General features: G+C 40.1%; 1 protein-coding gene across 4 annotated transcripts in view; it reads right to left on the bottom strand.

The window, feature by feature from the left end:
- Window positions 1–18113, bottom strand: part of Dnm3 (dynamin 3) — a 473687-nt gene that overhangs the window by 306085 nt on the left and 149489 nt on the right. For all 4 annotated transcript variants that reach the window (XM_027417219.2, XM_035445648.1, XM_027417220.2 and 1 more), the window contains exons 5-9: window positions 13556–13654; window positions 12823–12983; window positions 8764–8906; window positions 4528–4663; window positions 2362–2429 (exon numbers count right to left, since the gene is read on the bottom strand). In XM_027417219.2, coding sequence (XP_027273020.1) covers window positions 2362–2429; window positions 4528–4663; window positions 8764–8906; window positions 12823–12983; window positions 13556–13654 — 607 coding nt within the window. The remainder of the gene's footprint in view (window positions 1–2361; window positions 2430–4527; window positions 4664–8763; window positions 8907–12822; window positions 12984–13555; window positions 13655–18113) is intronic.

The raw sequence follows: 18113 nt of genomic DNA, 5'->3' as shown, positions 1-18113 counted from the left end.
GGACCCCAGAGTCAACACATTCCAGGAGGCTGTACTATGTGCTCAGCCCACAGTCCTTGGGTGCTAAAGGAAGAGAGTGACTGTAGAGAAGCCATCAATTTCACTAAGATGATGAACACTTCTTAAGTGATGAATTTATAAAATCAAAGAATGACCAAAATAGCAAGACTTCCTTTCGTCTGGGATTCATTCAAAGTTGCTGCCATAATGATGCTTTTCTCATGCAAAGCAGGAGCTCAGGGAAGCAAATGTAAGGACAGAGGGCTTAAGCATGTTTCCTAAACAATGGAGATTGGAACTGGGGCGTGGCTCAGTTGGTAAAGGACTTGCCATACCAGCATCAGCATCTTTTTCTTAATTAATTTTTTAATTTAAATGAAAAACAATCTTATTTTACACACAATCCCAGTTCCCTCTCCTTCTCTTCTTCCTGTTTCCCCCACCATTCCCCCATCACACACACCCATTCACTCCTGAGAGAGGGTGAGTACAAAGTAATGTACTCGCCCTGTGGGGGATCATTAGAGTCTGTCACATTATTTGGGGCAGGCAGGACCTAGGCCCTCCGCTGTGTATCTAGGCTAAGAGAGTATCCCTCCATAGGGAATGGTTTCCAAAAGCCCATTCATGCACTACGGATAAATACTGGTTCCACTGACTCATAGACTGCTCAGGCCCCCCTGAATGTGGGTATTAGCTGTAGGGAGAAATCCTGATTAGAGGTACCCATGACCATCCCACTTCTGACACCAGCGTTTACAAAGTGGAGTCAGAAATATGTTGATAACCGGTAGTTTACTGGGGAAAAGTACTCATGCAAGGGAGCCAGTGACCAGGTTTGCACCTTAGCAGGATGGACCCAGAAATGCTTCCTAGTCAGCCCAGCAAGGTGAAAGAGAACCGTGTGCACACCTCCCTCCTTCTTAAACCCTTGTTATGTAACTCTGATGAGGCCCAAATGGGCGTGGTCAGCAGTACCTGTGACCAGGCCCAAGCTGGCATGGTCATCGGTACCTCTAATCAGGATTTCTCCCTATAATCAGAATCAGAATCTTAATTCAATCCCAGTGCCTAAGAAGCGAGGTGAGGTAGTGTGAGCCTCTAAATCCAGTATGAGGAGCAGGTAGAGACAGGAGGGTCCCTCTCAGGATCTGTTCCCAACATAATCTCATCCTGGCCCTGTGACAAAAGCTGAGCCACACCTGGTCAATAACAGGAGAGAGGAGCCCTCCTTCACTTAAGGTGATCCATGAACCATGAGCCAACATCCTAAATGGGACTAGCTTACATTCAGGACATTTCTATTTAACACGTGCTTGTCAAATCATATTTAGCTTACTATACATGAGCCCAAGAAATTTTTTAAGAACAATTTATATCTTAGTTCTAGATTATATTGCTATGGAGTGGATGTATATGTTTTTCATAAGGTTCATATGTTAAAACCCTATATACTTGATGTCACTGCATTAGGATGTAGGGCCTCTGAGAAGAAACTAGATCATAAGGGTAAGGTCTCATGAATGAGATTAGTATCTAATAGAAAGAGATCAGAGAGCTTGATTGTTCCCCTTCAACCACATAAGAGCATGTGAGACTTGAGTAGCCTATGAGTTGAAATAAGGCCCTCACCAGACTATGTCATGCTGGGAACCCTAATCACACGCCATCAGTCCCCAGAACTGAGAGACAAATTTTGCTGTTGATAAGCTACCCAGACTGTGATGATTTCTTAAATAAGCCTAAAAATACTAAAATATAAAATAACAGAATAATCTTACTCTGAATAAGGGCAAATTCAGTTTCCATCTCACTCCAGCCTGCATTCTATGCTCAGGCCACTCTGCATCCCCAACCACACTATCCACAACAGCCAAAATGAAAAGCACCAGCTCCATTAAGCCTGGCTGCACCTTGCCATCTCTATGGCTTGACTCACACTACTCCTCCATCCTCAACAGCATGCATTTTAAGCTCCCACCCGCTCAGGTCCACAGTACAAGCTCCTCATATGCATATATCCACGTATCTGTATTCATGCACACACACACACACACACACACACACACACCTACACCTTCTCATAGGTGAGAAGACTCAATTCTTATCATGAAGAGTACAGGCCATGGGTATATTAGGTTTATTATTATTATTATTATTATTATTATTATTATTATTATTATTATTATTACTAAAACTTTCTCTAACAATAGAAAATTATCAGTGAGTCAAAACCAAGATTTCCTCTTTCTGACTTCTCTACTTTCCTCTGTTCCGATGATGAAAAACTACTTTCCTGGCCATTTGGAAATGCTCATTTTCCTTGGTAGATTGAAGACAGAGAAAACATGAATCACTTGCCTGATACCGTGTATGTTTTTGATTGCATAGCTTATTTCTCTTCTCAATTCTTTCTCATTGAACTCCATCTGCAGATGCAAAATGAACCACAGTTATGACACTTAATTCCTTTGGATAATATTATTGGATAGTATAGAATGAGGATAACTTGACTTCATTATTAATAAATGGATACTCATGTCTTTTGTAAGCTAAACCCAGATGGTCAAAACATCTGTTTATATGGAGTTCAAGGCCACATGGAACACTGGGGATTTCTGAGTTCCAGTGGAGCAGAGATTTTAACTCTATTATATATGAGGGGTGCTGTGCATAAAGAATGCCTCCTGGACATAAACTCAGCCATTCATTTGAAACACAGAATTCCTTATTGCTGGATGTGGTTAAAGTGGAGGCCTCGGGAGAATGCATGAATGGGAGTATCTCCTGATGGGTGGCAGCACACAGCTGTCTTTTCTCCCTGGCCATTTGAACCACCTGACTGGAAGACCTCTTAATAAAAGGAAATTAATAATACCTCATCAAGCCAACACAGGATGCATCGCTGTAGAAATATTTCCCAGAAATCTTAGGCACTACAAATCTCCTTGGAAGTAGGATCAAAGTGTCATGGAGCTTAGTCCCACAAGGCCCATCCAGAGAGCGCCAGATTCAGCTTTGACAGGGATGTAGCCATTCCAGCATCCATCTCTGTTCATATCCCCCCCTTACACGCTCTCCATCTCAGAGCAATGACTTGCCTTAAGTCTCTATCGTGTACTGTGGCTTCGTGGCTCAGAGCCTTATGAACATTTCCGTCCCTTCTCTGTCTCTTACTGCTTACACCAGTTACCCATCCTTCCAAACTCAGCTCAGAAGTCTGGCTCCCTTGCATACTTTGGCTGGGATTCATGTCTGTGGGTGGGTGTTTCCATAGCACTTTGTGCTGAAGTTTGTCACTTTACTTAGCACATTTTAATACAACTATCTATTTACCCACCTTCTTCCCACACCAATGCACAAACATCCACCTCCTTACATGTGAGACAATTGGCAAGATCCCTATGCAACTCAGCTGCCTTAGTGGGTAGTCAATCCTAGAAAACCCAAACAACTCTTGTTCCATACCCCCACAGTGACAGCTTCCCTTAGTTCCCCTGTCGGATGGGCACCACCACTCACTCAATGACAAACACCAAAACTCAGGGAATAATTTTGAATCTTCTGGTTTCTGCCTCTTGAATCGATCCAAGTCTGTCGACCTTATCTCTGAAATCCCACACTCATCCATTCTCTCTTGTTACATCATTTTTACTAATAAACTAATAAAAAACTTCACATTCCAGACCTCCATTGCATAAGATCCCTTCCAGGATCATGTACATAATCATGTGTTTATAATTTTGCTTTCTTCCTCTTTAAGGGACCCCGAGATTATGGAAGTTTCAAAAAATTGTCCATCTACCTGTAGCCAGGCTCCACTCTTCCTTACCATATCTATTGCTTGCTCATCGGCAACCCAGCAGACATGGTGTTCTTTGAGGATTATCAGCTCAGTCAAGTCACACACCCTGGGTAGAATCCTCCAGTTGCTTTCCATTGCTAATGGTGAACCCCTCCCTGCAACCATCTTCCTCTCAACTAGCTCTCTACCTGCTGTGTCTGCTTTTTACTATCACACTTACTCCTGTTCTGTGGCTTCACACAAAGGCACAGCTTCTTCCCAGAGTCAGCCCCTCCCCAGAAATCTTCATAACACTGACCTCCTGATGCTGAGCTGGTAACAGCTAACATGCCCTTCACTGAGAGAGAACCTGTCTAAAACATCCTATGAAAAGGGACTTTCAAATTAAGCTACCATAGTAGCACTTGAAATTTTCATTTTCTGTATATCCATATGAAACAAATTAGACCCTTCTCTATCTTGATCCCTAGAAATTTGGCCCATAGGAGAGTCTCGGAAATATTTTAAATTAGAAAACTGATAAATGTCCTGGAAAACTCAAGCATTATTTCTTGAAGTAAGCTACATGAACTCATTAAAATCAGAAAAGAATATTTTGAGTACAACCAATTTTATTCTAAGAACGTTATTGGTCCTAACGCATCACATTACATCAAGGGATCTGCTAAAGAGAATATGGAAATGGCATGGGGCAATAGGAGAAAATAACACTGATTACAAACCTTTACTATCTCAAAGGGAAAGCGTTCGTGAAAAATGCGGTTGATCTTAGCACCGCCAGAGAGCTCTAAAGTATCTACTTGATCCCCGGACCCTTCGATTCTCTTCTCAAAGTCCACAGCAAACTGCTGGACCATCCTAGAGTTGAGAAAGAGAAAGAAACTTGTGTTAAAGTTAGTTAAAGTTCCTCAGCTCTCCTGTCCTTGCCTGGTTTTCCTGAGGGTGTAGTGTAGACTCCTTTTCTGGTGTTCTTAGTGGCACCTACTGGTCAAGCTGAGAAGGGCCATTACAAGAATACAAGTTGCTGAGATTTATTTTAGACATTTTAACTAGAGTAAATATTTTAAATATCTTTCTCTTTAAGTGTGCTCTGTTCATTGTTCTAACATGAAACGGTATCTAAAATTAAAGTTCTGTGATAAATCTTAACTAGAATAGTCAAGTGACCCTCTACTCCTGGGATATCACACTTGCCCACTCCTGCTACTCAAACCCCTCACAGGGCACTGGCTCCTGGTCTCCTTCCAAGTATGGGAGCCTTAGTCTCTCTCCCTCATCCTATAGATTTTTACTGAGTGGTCTAAGATGACCAGAGAATCCTCCGAAATCACCATCACCTACCATTGCCCAGATGAAGGGGTATTCTGCCTCTTCAGCCTACTTCTAGAAAATACTTTACAGATCACATCACTAGTGCTTGTTTCCCTTTCAGTCGCTCCCCTGAGGGCAAGGGCTTGTACTTTATTTGGTTTATCCCTGCACGAGCAACATATAAGAGATGCTTAATAAATACTTGTGCTATGAAGTAATTATCTTTAGGGTAACTGGTCAAAATAAAAGAGAAAGGGAAAAAGTATTTCCATTTGTTATAACTTGGTTTGGGAATTCTAATTCTGACATATTAAAACTGCTACTTTCAAATTCAAAATCCAATAGAAAAATATTTTCTAATTGTCTGAAGCTTGTATCTTTTACTGCCGACAAATTTATTGGATATTATAGGTTAAAGTAATTACAAATTTTTTAGCCATGTTCAAGTACCAGCTAATGTTCTTAATGGCTTTTGTTAAACATCTGGAAAATTGTGGTATATGCACTGTAACACTAGAAATTTTTACAAACTTCCATCTCTGTCAATTCTTCCCATTCCCTCCACTTGGTGGTATAGAAATAAGCTATCCCCAACTTCACTTTATTCTCTTACCCTCCTCCTAAACCTAACACACTCCCCTCATACTTCAGGGCCCTGAGGATTCACTTCCCCTGGGAATTAATACTTCTCCTCACATGTACCTGACTCCTCCTCTGGGCTCCAACGTTCTCTACTTCTGATAAACAGAATTTGTTAGAGTTTAACACAACTCATCATTTACACACATGTCTTCATGACCCTCTTCTCTCCCTGAGTGCCAAGGTTCCCATTTATTGCTGACTCCATGGTAGGTAATGCAGAGCCAGGGTCTGAGTGGAGTGCATGGAAGGATGGTGGGAAGAGGGAATGAAGGAACACATCGGGAAAGACAGGATCACAAGAAGATGAGTCAATAGTCTAGTCATCAATCTAATGCTGAATTATTCTGCGGTCAAGACCCATGAAGTCACAGAGGCAAGGACCAGTCTTTGCATCCTAGATTCGGATACATATTGAGATAATGATGTATGTCCTTAATGTAAATGTATTTCTTTTTATGTACCTTGAAGAATATTTATGAGTTTAACAAAAGTCAAGAAGAAACAGACTTAGAAAGAGAGTTCTACTCTTTAATTTTTTTCTTCTTTGGTATGGTATTATTTTTAAGTGAAATATAACATGACACAATGAAGATGCCACTAAAACCTTTTGAATATTTAGAAACCTTTTCATTTAAATAAAAAAGACAGAATTAAATCTCCTGTTCTGGCCATCACTGGAGCAACAAACACCAAAACAAGTTCAATACCTTTGTGACAGCTTGCTTGATATCACAAACAATATCTTACTTCTGACCAAAGCAAAGGCCACAAAAGGCATTTCAAAGCATTCTCTCACATTTGAAGACAGATTGTGTTCCCCCTTCTTTCCAAAGAGCTGAAAAGTAGAGCAATGCTAGTTCTATGCCCATCTGAATGGATGATGAGGTTCAAGTTGCAGGAGGGCACTAAAGAAGTCATCAGATTAGCAAAGTAGTCCAGGTTTACAGGAAGAAATATGTCACTTACACTGAATAAGTACAGCAGGGAAGTTCTAATGTCACTGCTGCCCATCTGGGCACTCACCCAGGAGTAGGTTATCACCAGGATAAAGCTGGACAACCATGACAAAAAAAAAATTGCTAGAACCAAAAGCCAAATCTCATCTACCAAATAGGGAAGGTAGGGAAGAAATACGACAAATATAAGGAGGAGAGAAACGACTGTGAAGTGTAGAGGGTAAGATGTCTTTGTGTATACAGACAGGCACTGGAGAAGCTAGGAAAGTTAAACACACAGGCTTGTCTCTTCAAAGGAAGGAGATGTTTGCATGTCTTAACCTGGAATGCTGGGAAAGACTTTAGTTTATGAACTGGTGATCTTTTGCTATCTGTAGGCCCAGGCTTTACCGGAATCCCCCAGAATTCGATGCTTGTTTATCCCAGAGTTTTCCTGAGAACTGTTTCTCAGTCCATAAAACCCACCCTTATGAGAGATGTCACTTGTGCTTTACAACAATCCAAGTGACTTCTGTGCTATCCTGACTCCCACGGGCATCATGTTTACCCCAGGCATTCTCTGTAGACTCTTATCTTGAGCATTGTCCCTGAGTCACTGGAACAAATCTTTATGGAAGATGCCATATGTACTTTGTAAAGAGTTTCAATGTAAACATGTCTTAAGCTTTGCTGTACACTTGGGACTGAGATAATTGTCATCAGGAAACTTGTTTTTCAAAATTGTGCTGTACTTAAATATGGCTAAAGTAAACCACCTGGTATCAAACTCCAGAAATTTGGCCCAGCACCAGCTAACTAAGTAGTATTGAATCAACTTTCATTCTTGTCTTTCCTCACTGCTGGCTGTGAAGTGTACAGGGACCACCCCCACACACAGTAAAGATGCAGAAAGAAAGGAATCTTATATACTAAAGACTGATTAAATGAAAAACAAAGGAATTAATTTTTGCTTTGAGGTACAAGGAATGAAGGTGCCAAGGAAGTGGTTTAGTTGGTACAATGCTTGCTACACAAGAAGAGGACCTGAGTTCAGACCCCTAGCACCTACATAAAAAAAGTCAGTCACATTTACATGCACTTGTAATCCGCCACTGGAGGTAGGAAGACAGGAGGATCTCTTGGGTTTGCTACCAAGCTAGCTACATTTATGAGCTCTGGGTTCTGTGAGAGTCCTGTCTCAAAAAATAAGGTGGGGAGCAATCAAAGAAGACATCTGATGTTGACCTGTGACCTAAACTCACATACCCTCACACACATGCATGGTCCCACACACATACATATACAACACAAATATAAATAAGTAAATAATAGTGCTATAAGAGGCATCAACTATCATTGTTGATAGACAACAAAGGTGTGTAGGAATATACTATTAGCAGTCTTCCAGTTAAGACAGACCTAGCCTAACTTGAAGCACAAAGATGAAGAGACAGTGAGGTCAACAGAGGTCAAAGGAGAGATGAAAGGATCCAGCGTTTTCTAGCAACTCTGCTATCCTAACCCTACCAACCTAGGGAGAAGATAGGAAGGTCATGAAGGAGGAAAAGCCCTAAATGAGTTGTTATGCTTGAAGTTTAAACGACCATATTACAATCATTACCAGAAAGGAAAAGGCAATTGAAGTGTGACCTTATTCCCTATAGGTTTTAGTTGGATATTTCATTCTCTTTCTACTGAAATATTTACACAGGCTAATCACATGAGAACTTGAAATAACGAAAAAATAACTTGACATCTATAGATTCAGCTACAAAATAGAAATGATGTGCGCATCTCTGCTTACTTCTGAAGCTAAGGAAGAAAAACCCTGCTGAGATAACACTGTTAGTTTTACCCCTCACTGAATCCATGGAGATGGACAACTGGTTAAATTTATAATAACAGTAAAATCAACAAGTGTTACTTTAAGAAAACATGATTCAGGGGTCACTGTAAAACACACAGAATCTCATCTATGCTGCTCACTGCTTCTAGAAAACAACATAACAAACAGATGAAGGCAAATCAAACAGTTTCAAATGAACACAGAGAGAGAGAGAGGTGACCCACTGCAGCAGAGCTTTAGTCTTCCTCGTGGGGTCTTCCGGTTTGAAGTTTTTGTAGGCTTCTACTTCATGTTCTATGGAGAGCAACTGTCCCTGTAGTTTGTTCCTGAAGTTGGGTAGGGTATCTCGAATGTGGTTGGTAAGTTGCTAAATAAAACACAGCAAAACCAGACATGTGTATAAGAGCGAAGATCAGTTCATGAGACAAACTTCAGCTCCACCGTTGCCCTCATCACCCCCTTAAAACTCATGCACATTTGAAACGGACTGTGTTCCAGAGGCAGGTGGATCTCTGTGAGTTTAAGGCAGCCTGGTCTACAGAGCTAGTTCCAGGACAGCCAGGGCTACACAGAGAAACTCTGTCTCAAAAGACCAAAAAACAAACAAACAAAAAAGAATGAATGCATGAATGAGAGAGAAGAAAGGAAGGAAGGAAGGAAGGAAGGAAGGAGGGAGGGAGGGAGGGAGGGAGGGAGGGAGGGAGGAGGAGGAGGGAGGGAGGGAAGGAGAGAGAGAGAGAGAGAGAGAGAGAGAGAGAGAGAGAGAGAGAGAGAGAGAGAGAGACGGTATTAGAAATGTTGGAATCTGAGAGTCTCAGGTACTACCTGATGTTTTCATTACCAAATGGAGGAACATCCTGGTGGCACACAGGTGGTCAAAGATGCTACAAGTAGCTGCCAGCTGTTAACTTTCTCTTCACTTTGGGACTCAAGAAGCCCCGTTCACTTTCCTCCATCCCTCAGTGCCATATAGCTCTGCCTGGTCACTGGTGTATGCCATCAAGGACTTGGTTTTTTTCCATGACTAAGCAAGGGACTGCTCTCTGCCACTGACATCCCTACCAGATCATTTGATTGGCAATGCCTCTGACATCACTTTGTACCTCACATTCAGTAGGACAAATGCTTCCAATAGAATCTATCTAATGGTATATGTTTAATTAAAGGCAAATGTGAGCAAGAAACACATGTCCAGTTTTCTGTCATGTGTTCTTTCTATAATGAGGTTTTAAAAATCTGAATTAAAAGAAACAAAGATTCCTGACCCACTGAAGTAACATAGTGGTAATAAAAACAAAGAGGTAATATAAACTTCAGAGAAACACTGGAAAAATTGAAAACAAGGGAAAAAGCAAAATAAATGAATACTAACAAGAATAAATATATCAAGACTGAGTGAATTATTTTAACTTGTCTTTGTGTTTATCTTAGGTTATTTGAATGAGCCTAAGTATTCAATTAGCCCATAGTCACTTAGTTGTCAGTGGCTCATGACTCCATCATTCACTACTAACAAGTATGAATTGTCTTGGTTCCCGGACAGGTACTTCCGCTGTGGCTATAAAAAGGGAAACAACAGAATGAAGAGAATTGCATTCTCAGTAACAGTGTCACAAAAGATAAGGACCTAAACATAAGAATAACAGCAACTGTAAAAAGCAGCAATCATCTGATGCCATGGGGGCTGTCAGAAAATAAGAACGCTTGCTTGTTTGTGCTTTGCAGACATCTCAATAGTAGAGTAACATTGAATCCTCTCTTGGCATTCTGAAACATGTTTCTCCTTGACTTCCATAACCCCCTAATTAGCTCCTCTAATTTTTCCTAATAATTTTCCATGTGCCTTCCCCAATTCTTGTAACAATTCTTCTCACCAGATAGGTAACATTGAAATTTTCAACTATGGATCCTCAGCTCAGTTAATGCTCTATCTTAAGGCATCTCGCTTATCTGTGGACCTGGTAAATATCCAAACAACTGTTTCTGCTAACACATTATCTCCAAACAGGACTTCCTATCCATGCTGTAGGCATGTGTATTTTGCTGTCTCCTGGATCTATAAATGACACCAAGCCTCAACACACCCAAATGAACTACCTGGCAGCTACAGTTTGGATCTGTGGTGTCCTCAAAGGACCACATGTTAAAAGCTTGGTTCTAACATCTGCAACTATTGGAACACTGAGGACACAGGGATAGTGGGACGAAGTTAGATTTCTGGAAGCATGCCCTTAAAGAACATTGAAACTTGACTCCCTTCTTTCCTTCCTGGCAACTAGGAGGTGAGCAGCAATAGAATCAAGTGACCATGGGCTGAAATCTCTGAAACCATGAGCCAAAATAAATCTCTTTTCCTTTTAAGAGGTTATTTTATCATATCAATGAAAGCCAACTAACACACTCATCGTCTCGTATAGGTCTCCAATATCCTAACAATCTGAGACTTGGGAATTAACCTCATTGCTCATCAAAGTTCTCCATTGTCCATCACAAGCTCATTGTGTCACAGAGTTTTCAATTCTCCTCAACATTTCTCAAATCTACTAGCCCTAATAAAGACCAAGCTATCATATTTTTCACTTTTCCCTTAACTGATCTCCCCAATTTTAATCCTAACTGGTCTACAATTAATCTTCCTGCCTGTGGCTTACATAGTCTTTTTAACTCACCAAAACGACCCTTTTATTACCTTTATCAGGGGTCTCTTGAATAAATCTCTCCCATTAGTGTAATATCAAAAATCCTATATTTACACTTGTGAACATTAGAGGCCCTAGCCACTGTCTGCCTTTCCAACTTTCTCTCTCACTACCCAACACCATTTTCCATGTCTGCCAGCTACATTGGCATTCCTCTCAATCCCGCAAAAATGCCATAGGTATACATCAAACCACTGATGAAGTTGTCCCAATTTCTAACACAGAGAGAATACATTTGAAGTAACAGCAATTATATCTGAAAGGAAAAATCTTCAGTTCAAAACCCAGTCCGATTCCATTCAACATGAATCTAATCATTTCCTAACTTGGTGATCACCTGTAACCTAAATGGCTAATCAGGCAATTCTACTTTTCTATTATTTAAGACCTACTTTATTTCTAACTTATATGTCCAATTATATTAGTGAATTTCCCCTAGGATATTTTTCGAGATTTTTATAATTTTCTTAGGCCAATATAGGTATGAAAAAGTAACCTAGAAAGTGTTACTAGCACTGGGTACATTGGGAGAATACTGTGATTCTTGCATGACTGCCTTGTGTTGTCTTTAACATATATTGCTGTCTTAAGTGATACAGCCCAAATGCTGCCTTGTGGCTTCTAAATGCTCATTTGCCCTTAATTAAAAAGCAGAAATTTATAGTGGTCTGTCACATCACTTAAAAGTATACTACTGATCTTATTTTACTAAAACTTCCTCAGTTGTTTTGCCCAATGTTTCAGATACAGTAGCAGCTACTGTTACCATGGCAACCACCACTGATTCCTTCAAAAGGCCAACATCGGTACATTTGGAACTACCTGACTCATTGACAGATTACATACATACAGAAGAGTTCATCTAGAAATTATTAGGATATTTGTGATAGAAGCTACTCACAATACAAAGTCAATGCAATGTAAACTCTAGAAGAAATCCTGTCTGACCACCCATGTTTGCCACGATGTTCAACTCCCAAATGGAAAGAAGATATGTAGGTAAGTCTATTGAGGACTTATGGGAAAAGTGTGTGTGTGTCGTGGGAGAGGATAGGCTGAATGCCAGTTCCAACTCATTTATTTTGAGTGAATGTGTTATCAGGAAAAGGTGTTTCAGATTAGTGGAAATCAATGATTACTTCATCAAGATTTATTGTTTCAATATTTTAAATTAAGGAATCAATAAAGATTTAACAAAACCATAACAAAGTTAATGGAAAACTCTAACCTAACCATCACAGCTTGGCATTTGAAAGAGACTTAAAGAGACTACCATGTCAGAGCTGCATAAGTTTAACTTAAGGTACTATGTGTTATGAGAGCATGCTCATATGTGTCTCCTGTTCTAAACCTCTTGTTCACTGTTCCTAAATTGGTATGTTTTTGCTTTGGATACTGTCAACAATATTGAGGTGGATTCAATTCAATGAAGAAGGTAACTGTGTGGGTCTAAATATTGACTTTTAAAATTATCAAAAGCAGAGTGTTTTATCTGGGAAAGAATTAATTTTACAATAAGAAATGTTAATTCTAGTAATGTCTACATCTCATAATTGTACTTACTGCTTGAAAGGATAATTTTACCTGATTCAGGACCTTCTGGAGGTGGGGTGTCCCCATACGATCAGCAATATGTCTATAAGCAGGGTGTGAAAGAAAAAATTTCCTTTCTGCCAACATGGCTGCCTTAATGTCCTTCTTTCCATCTATGTCCTTCTGGCTTCTGTTGACCACCCCTACGTAGCCTGAAATGAAACACAAATGTATGGGACTTGGCACACTTCCTGTCATTTGTTCTAGAGAAACATCAAGGCTCTCTAACAGGCAAGATTAATTTTAAGGCAAAAGCAATCTCCTTACAATATTCCATCTAAGATCTCGCTATTCAATAACTGCCACTGATTTGGTTATTGATAAATTATTGAAATCAATAGAATAATATCCCTCACCTTTTAAAGCTCTATACACTTTAAGAAACTATATCTCAACAAATGTATCATATAGCAGGTAAGCAAATATCCAACTTAAAACAGAATGGTGTATATTTTTGTAGCCTATGATGAATATTTATAAACTTCCTTCAAGCTCCTTCCTTTCCCTGTTTTCCTATTCCTGTTATTTTAAGAAATAGTTCTCCTTTTGAAATGTTCTTTAATACAACACTTGGGAACATTGTGCCATTCCCTATGAAGTATAGCTAACAATAAATCACTGCCTTCTAACAGAGGAAGCAGGAAAGCCTAGCCTCCCTGTGGCTCAACAGCCATTTCTCTGCTGTGTTATAAAAAGCAGGCCTGTAGACACCACAGTCCATTACCCCTGCGAAGTGGCAGCAGCTTGTTCTCCAGCACATCCCTGGCATCCGTTCCTTCATCCATGAGATCCAGCTTTGTGATAACACCAATGGTTCTCAGACCTGTATCATAAACAAACACAACTGTTACTACACAGTTTGCAAAGGAAAACAAAAACCTAACCAATTCAAGGGGTTATAAGTATCTCAACGCTAAATGTAAGGTTCATATTCCAGGCCCTTCTGTTTCTCTCTAGCTTCCTTTGCTTCTTGTTTACTGTCACCCCAGCCTGCTGATCATCTATGTGATAAGAAAAAAAGGTTATAAACCTACTTATCCATGAGATGATTTTCTAACCAGGAGAGGAAAGCAGCTATATCACAATAATAATTCTGAACACAGCCTTTCCCTGAACCACAGGGATATACTCTGAGAACCGTGTTGTGTGTAGAGTTCATCACTGGGCAAGGCAATCATCACAGAGTATGTTTATATAAGGTAAGCAGCACAGGGCAGTGTCTCAATAGGGGCTCCTGGTGGAAGCAAGAGATGCAGTCAACATGGGATGTGTGAGATTGTAGACAGCCTAAGCTAGAATAGACTTTAATGATTGACATGTGTGTATACACATGTGTGTCGGGATGTGTATGTTCATGTGTGTGCATGCATATGGACATCCAAAACAACCTCAGGTGCCACAGAACGAACTTAAGTAGGCTAAGCTAGTGGGTCAGCAAGTCCCAGGTCCCTCTATCTCTTCTTTCTCAGCACTGGGATCGCAAGCATGTAACACCATGCCCAACATTTTGCATGGGAGTTCTGGAGCTCAAACCCAGGAACTGTGAGGCAAGGCAAGCACTCTGCCAACTGAGCTGTAACCCAGCCCCTTGGCACTTTTATAAATAGAAAGAGAAATAAAATAGCTCTTAGTAAATAAATCAGTAATACGCTCATCTATTACCACTATGAAGTTTCATGTTCATACAGAATTGAATATGTGACACCTTCATAGCATTGGCAGAGGAGTGGGCAGGTTCATAACAGCGTCTCTACAAACATGAGGAGGGGGTTTCACCATGGTGTTGTGAAGGCTATGGCATCATTGGCATCATTGGGATCTAGGAATTTTTAAGTTCCAAAATGGCCTCATGAGACCACCTTCATATATATATATATATATATATATATATATATATATATATATACAGCCCACCATGAATGGAAATGTTGTTATATAGCATTGTAACTGTATGAGTTACACAGAGCAAAGATAATGAAACAGGCAGAAATTTTCATTATTTTTATTAATATCCCTGAAGAAAAAGAAGTCTTTGGATTCATGAAGAATCAAACACCATAGAAACACTCAGACAAAGCAGAGCAGAGGTTGAAAATGTAAGTAGAAAGGTCGGAAGATGAAGTTGATGAATCATTCTGGAAAACAGTAGAGAAATGCCTCTAGGAACCAGAAAAGGTGACTATGAAGATACAATGTCTGAACAACTGGTATCCTGGAGAGAAAGCCCATGAGGAAATATTCAAGCCTTAAGAAGATCCTATTGAAAAAAATCTGTTCACAAAGTGAAATATATGAATTTATAAGTTGAATGAAATCAGCAAGTGCCAGCACCAAGTGAAAACATATGCAATTTGTCATGTCAGTGTAAGATTTCAAACCACTAGAAACAGAATGTTCCAAAAATTCTGCCAGATGAGTTTAAAAAGGAAGCCGCATGAAGATGGTTGGGAGACATGGCCGTCTCAGCATTCCCAGAAGCTCACTGGAAACCCAAAAGCAACAGAGAAATTACTTCAAAATTCTGAAGAAAAAAAAAAAACTATTTAACCTAGAATTCTAATTTACCAACAAGTGTGACCGTAGGAAAAAACTGACTACAGACTTGCCAAATCCCAGAATATTTAAATGCCTTTTGTTTTTTAGGTACCTAGTAAAGCACTTACCCTACAAAACAGGGACCAATTTAAAGAAGAGATGAGAACCAGGATCTGTGCAGTGTCTTCAGCAGCAACCTTGCACTCCCTTTTCTGGAAGGCACCAAGACCAATGGCAATAACCTATATTGTTTTTTGCAGGGTTCACAGGGGATTCCCCTGACCTGAAACCCAAAGATTTCCCAAGCCTGTCACTGAGGTTTTGTTGGATAGCTTATAGTTTTGGGGAGAAGCATTGTCCCCCCGAAAGTGGTATAACTTCAGATATATACATGTATATTTTATGTAATTTTAAGTAAATATAAAATAATTCCCTGTGACTTTTTCAAACATTCTTAGTACAACTTATCCCTCTCTTCTCCTCTCCAGCTGTGTTTAGAATCAAGTGTGTGTGTGTGTGTGTGTGTAAGTGCATTAGGTATGGGAGAGAGATGTAAGGACTTCTAAGTTTTCTTCCCCCACATTACAAAGTCAAATAAAAATTCAAAAAATTTAAATATCAAGGAATATCAGTATAATCATATTATATAGAGACAGGGAGGCAAATACCAAACGCAACAGCTACAAGAGTTGAAAGTGGGTACCTCAGGAAATGGAATCATGAACCAAGAGGAATGGAATCAAAAGATTTTATCAGAAGGGTGGGCAGTGTCTTTTACCATTACCAACTCTCTCTTTCTCTCTCTCTCTCTCTCTCTCTCTCTCTCTCTCTCTCTCTCTCTCTCTCTCTCTCACACACACACACACACACACACACACACACACGTGTATACATATACATATATATTACAGTCACTATATATATATGTATAGAGAGAGATCTTAAATGTGTATGAGTATATGATTTTAAGGAATATATATGTATAATTTTAATTTTTAAAAGCTAGTTAAAAAGCATCTCTTTCCTACTCCCATCTTTCTGAAAAGGCAGCTAAGTCTTTACTTTATGAGGTGGTGTACCAGAAATGGAGAAGAGGCCTGTTTTCTTCTCTTCACATTTGGTTCCACAAATAGGTGGCTTAAAATAATCAATGAATGAACTCCTGCTGGTAGAATCAAGACCTGCATTGATGGATCTCAAAAAGCCATTTTCAGACAAGATTTCAAAGGCTTTCGAGGCACTCCCCTGGGAATTTAAAGACCTGTGTAAAACAGAACACATTGTTGATCCCTGATCTTGTGCCAGCCTCATTAAGAACTCAAAACAAAAACCATATGAGATGGGTGCTATTATTTTCTCAATTATACAGGTTGGGGGAAAGTGAGAGGAAAAATATACTTGCCCCAGGGGTCACAGCCTCAACACATGGAGCTAGAGTTTGGTGGTGCTAAATCCAACAACCTCATTCCTCTTTTAACCACACTAATTTTCTGCACCTCAATTCTTAGATTCTATAATTAGCTATGTCATTTGACAGCTCTGTCATAACATTCAGTCCCACTTGTCTACAGAACTAGGGGTTAGCTATAAGTCAGAATTCCGGAGAGCACAGCGATTTCCAGATTTAAAAGCGGTATCTTCAGTGATGAAGGAAGAGTAGCTCACAAGTTAAGACATTCCTGACCCTCTTGATAAAAGAATAAGTTCAAAGACGATAAAATTTTTACTTTTGTGTTTCTGCTGTGCTTTTCTCCAATAAAGAACAGGTGTGATGCTGAGAACCAGTGAGTCCTGAGAATGACCTAGAGAAGACACTTTAAAATTCTACTGCTTGTGTAGATGGAGAGTCAAGTGCGCTGACCTCTTGCCCCTTCTCAGCTCTGGGTGTTTTTTTTTTTTTTTCCTTCTTCAATAGTGGGAAACTTCGTCTGCCAATCGGGCAGCCACACACACCGCCGCACCCTGCTGTCCAGGAGTAGTTATTAGCAACACTCCTGCAACTCTCAAAAGACAGACTTTCTGAAGAGGTCTTATAGGAACTCCAGCTCATCACAAAAAGAGAAGATAGTGACTTTGGAATCCAAACTAGAGTAGCAGGAGTCTTACCTGGCAGATAAATATCTCAATCCATCTCCACAACACTTAAAAATATAAACAGGCAAGACCAGCAAGAAGCCCTCACACATCTATCAGATGGAAGATCACAGTGAAAGATGCTGCCAAAAATGTCTGGCAAGACAGGTGAAAAACAAACAAACAAACGTAGAAACTTAGAACTGGAAACCTCCTTGGCAATCAATCTCAGAGTAGAGAAACCTGGTTTGTGCTTCCAAAAGGCAATCTTTGGGTGGTTAAAGGGAATGTTATAATTATTCAAGGACAAGGAGGTGTGGCTTCCCAACTGATGTTGTTACAGATGAGTAAACCAACGCTCAGTTTTGAGGCAGGGAAAGCTAAACACTGCTGGACAGACTTCAATGTGAAAACTATGAGGAAGAGCAAGACACCTCCACATTGTGTACGTGTGTGTGTGTGTGTGTGTGTGTGTGTGTGTGTGTGTGTGTGTGTGTTTGCATGTGTGTTGCTTCCAGGAGCTCAAGGCAGTTCTTATGTCCCAATCAGCTGTGGCAGTGAGAGGTGAGTGACAACCAGTGTGAATGCTGCCACACAGCCATTCCTCTTAACATGGTGTCATCCTTTCTTCTCATTTTGCTGTCATCAGCTACCCTGGCAAAGGCAACTTAAGG

Source organism: Cricetulus griseus, chromosome 5 (assembly GCF_003668045.3).
Source record: "Cricetulus griseus strain 17A/GY chromosome 5, alternate assembly CriGri-PICRH-1.0, whole genome shotgun sequence".
NCBI classification, from domain to species: Eukaryota; Metazoa; Chordata; class Mammalia; order Rodentia; family Cricetidae; genus Cricetulus; species Cricetulus griseus.
Note: the sequence above shows the minus strand (reverse complement) of the source record. Positions and strands in the feature narration are given on the sequence as shown.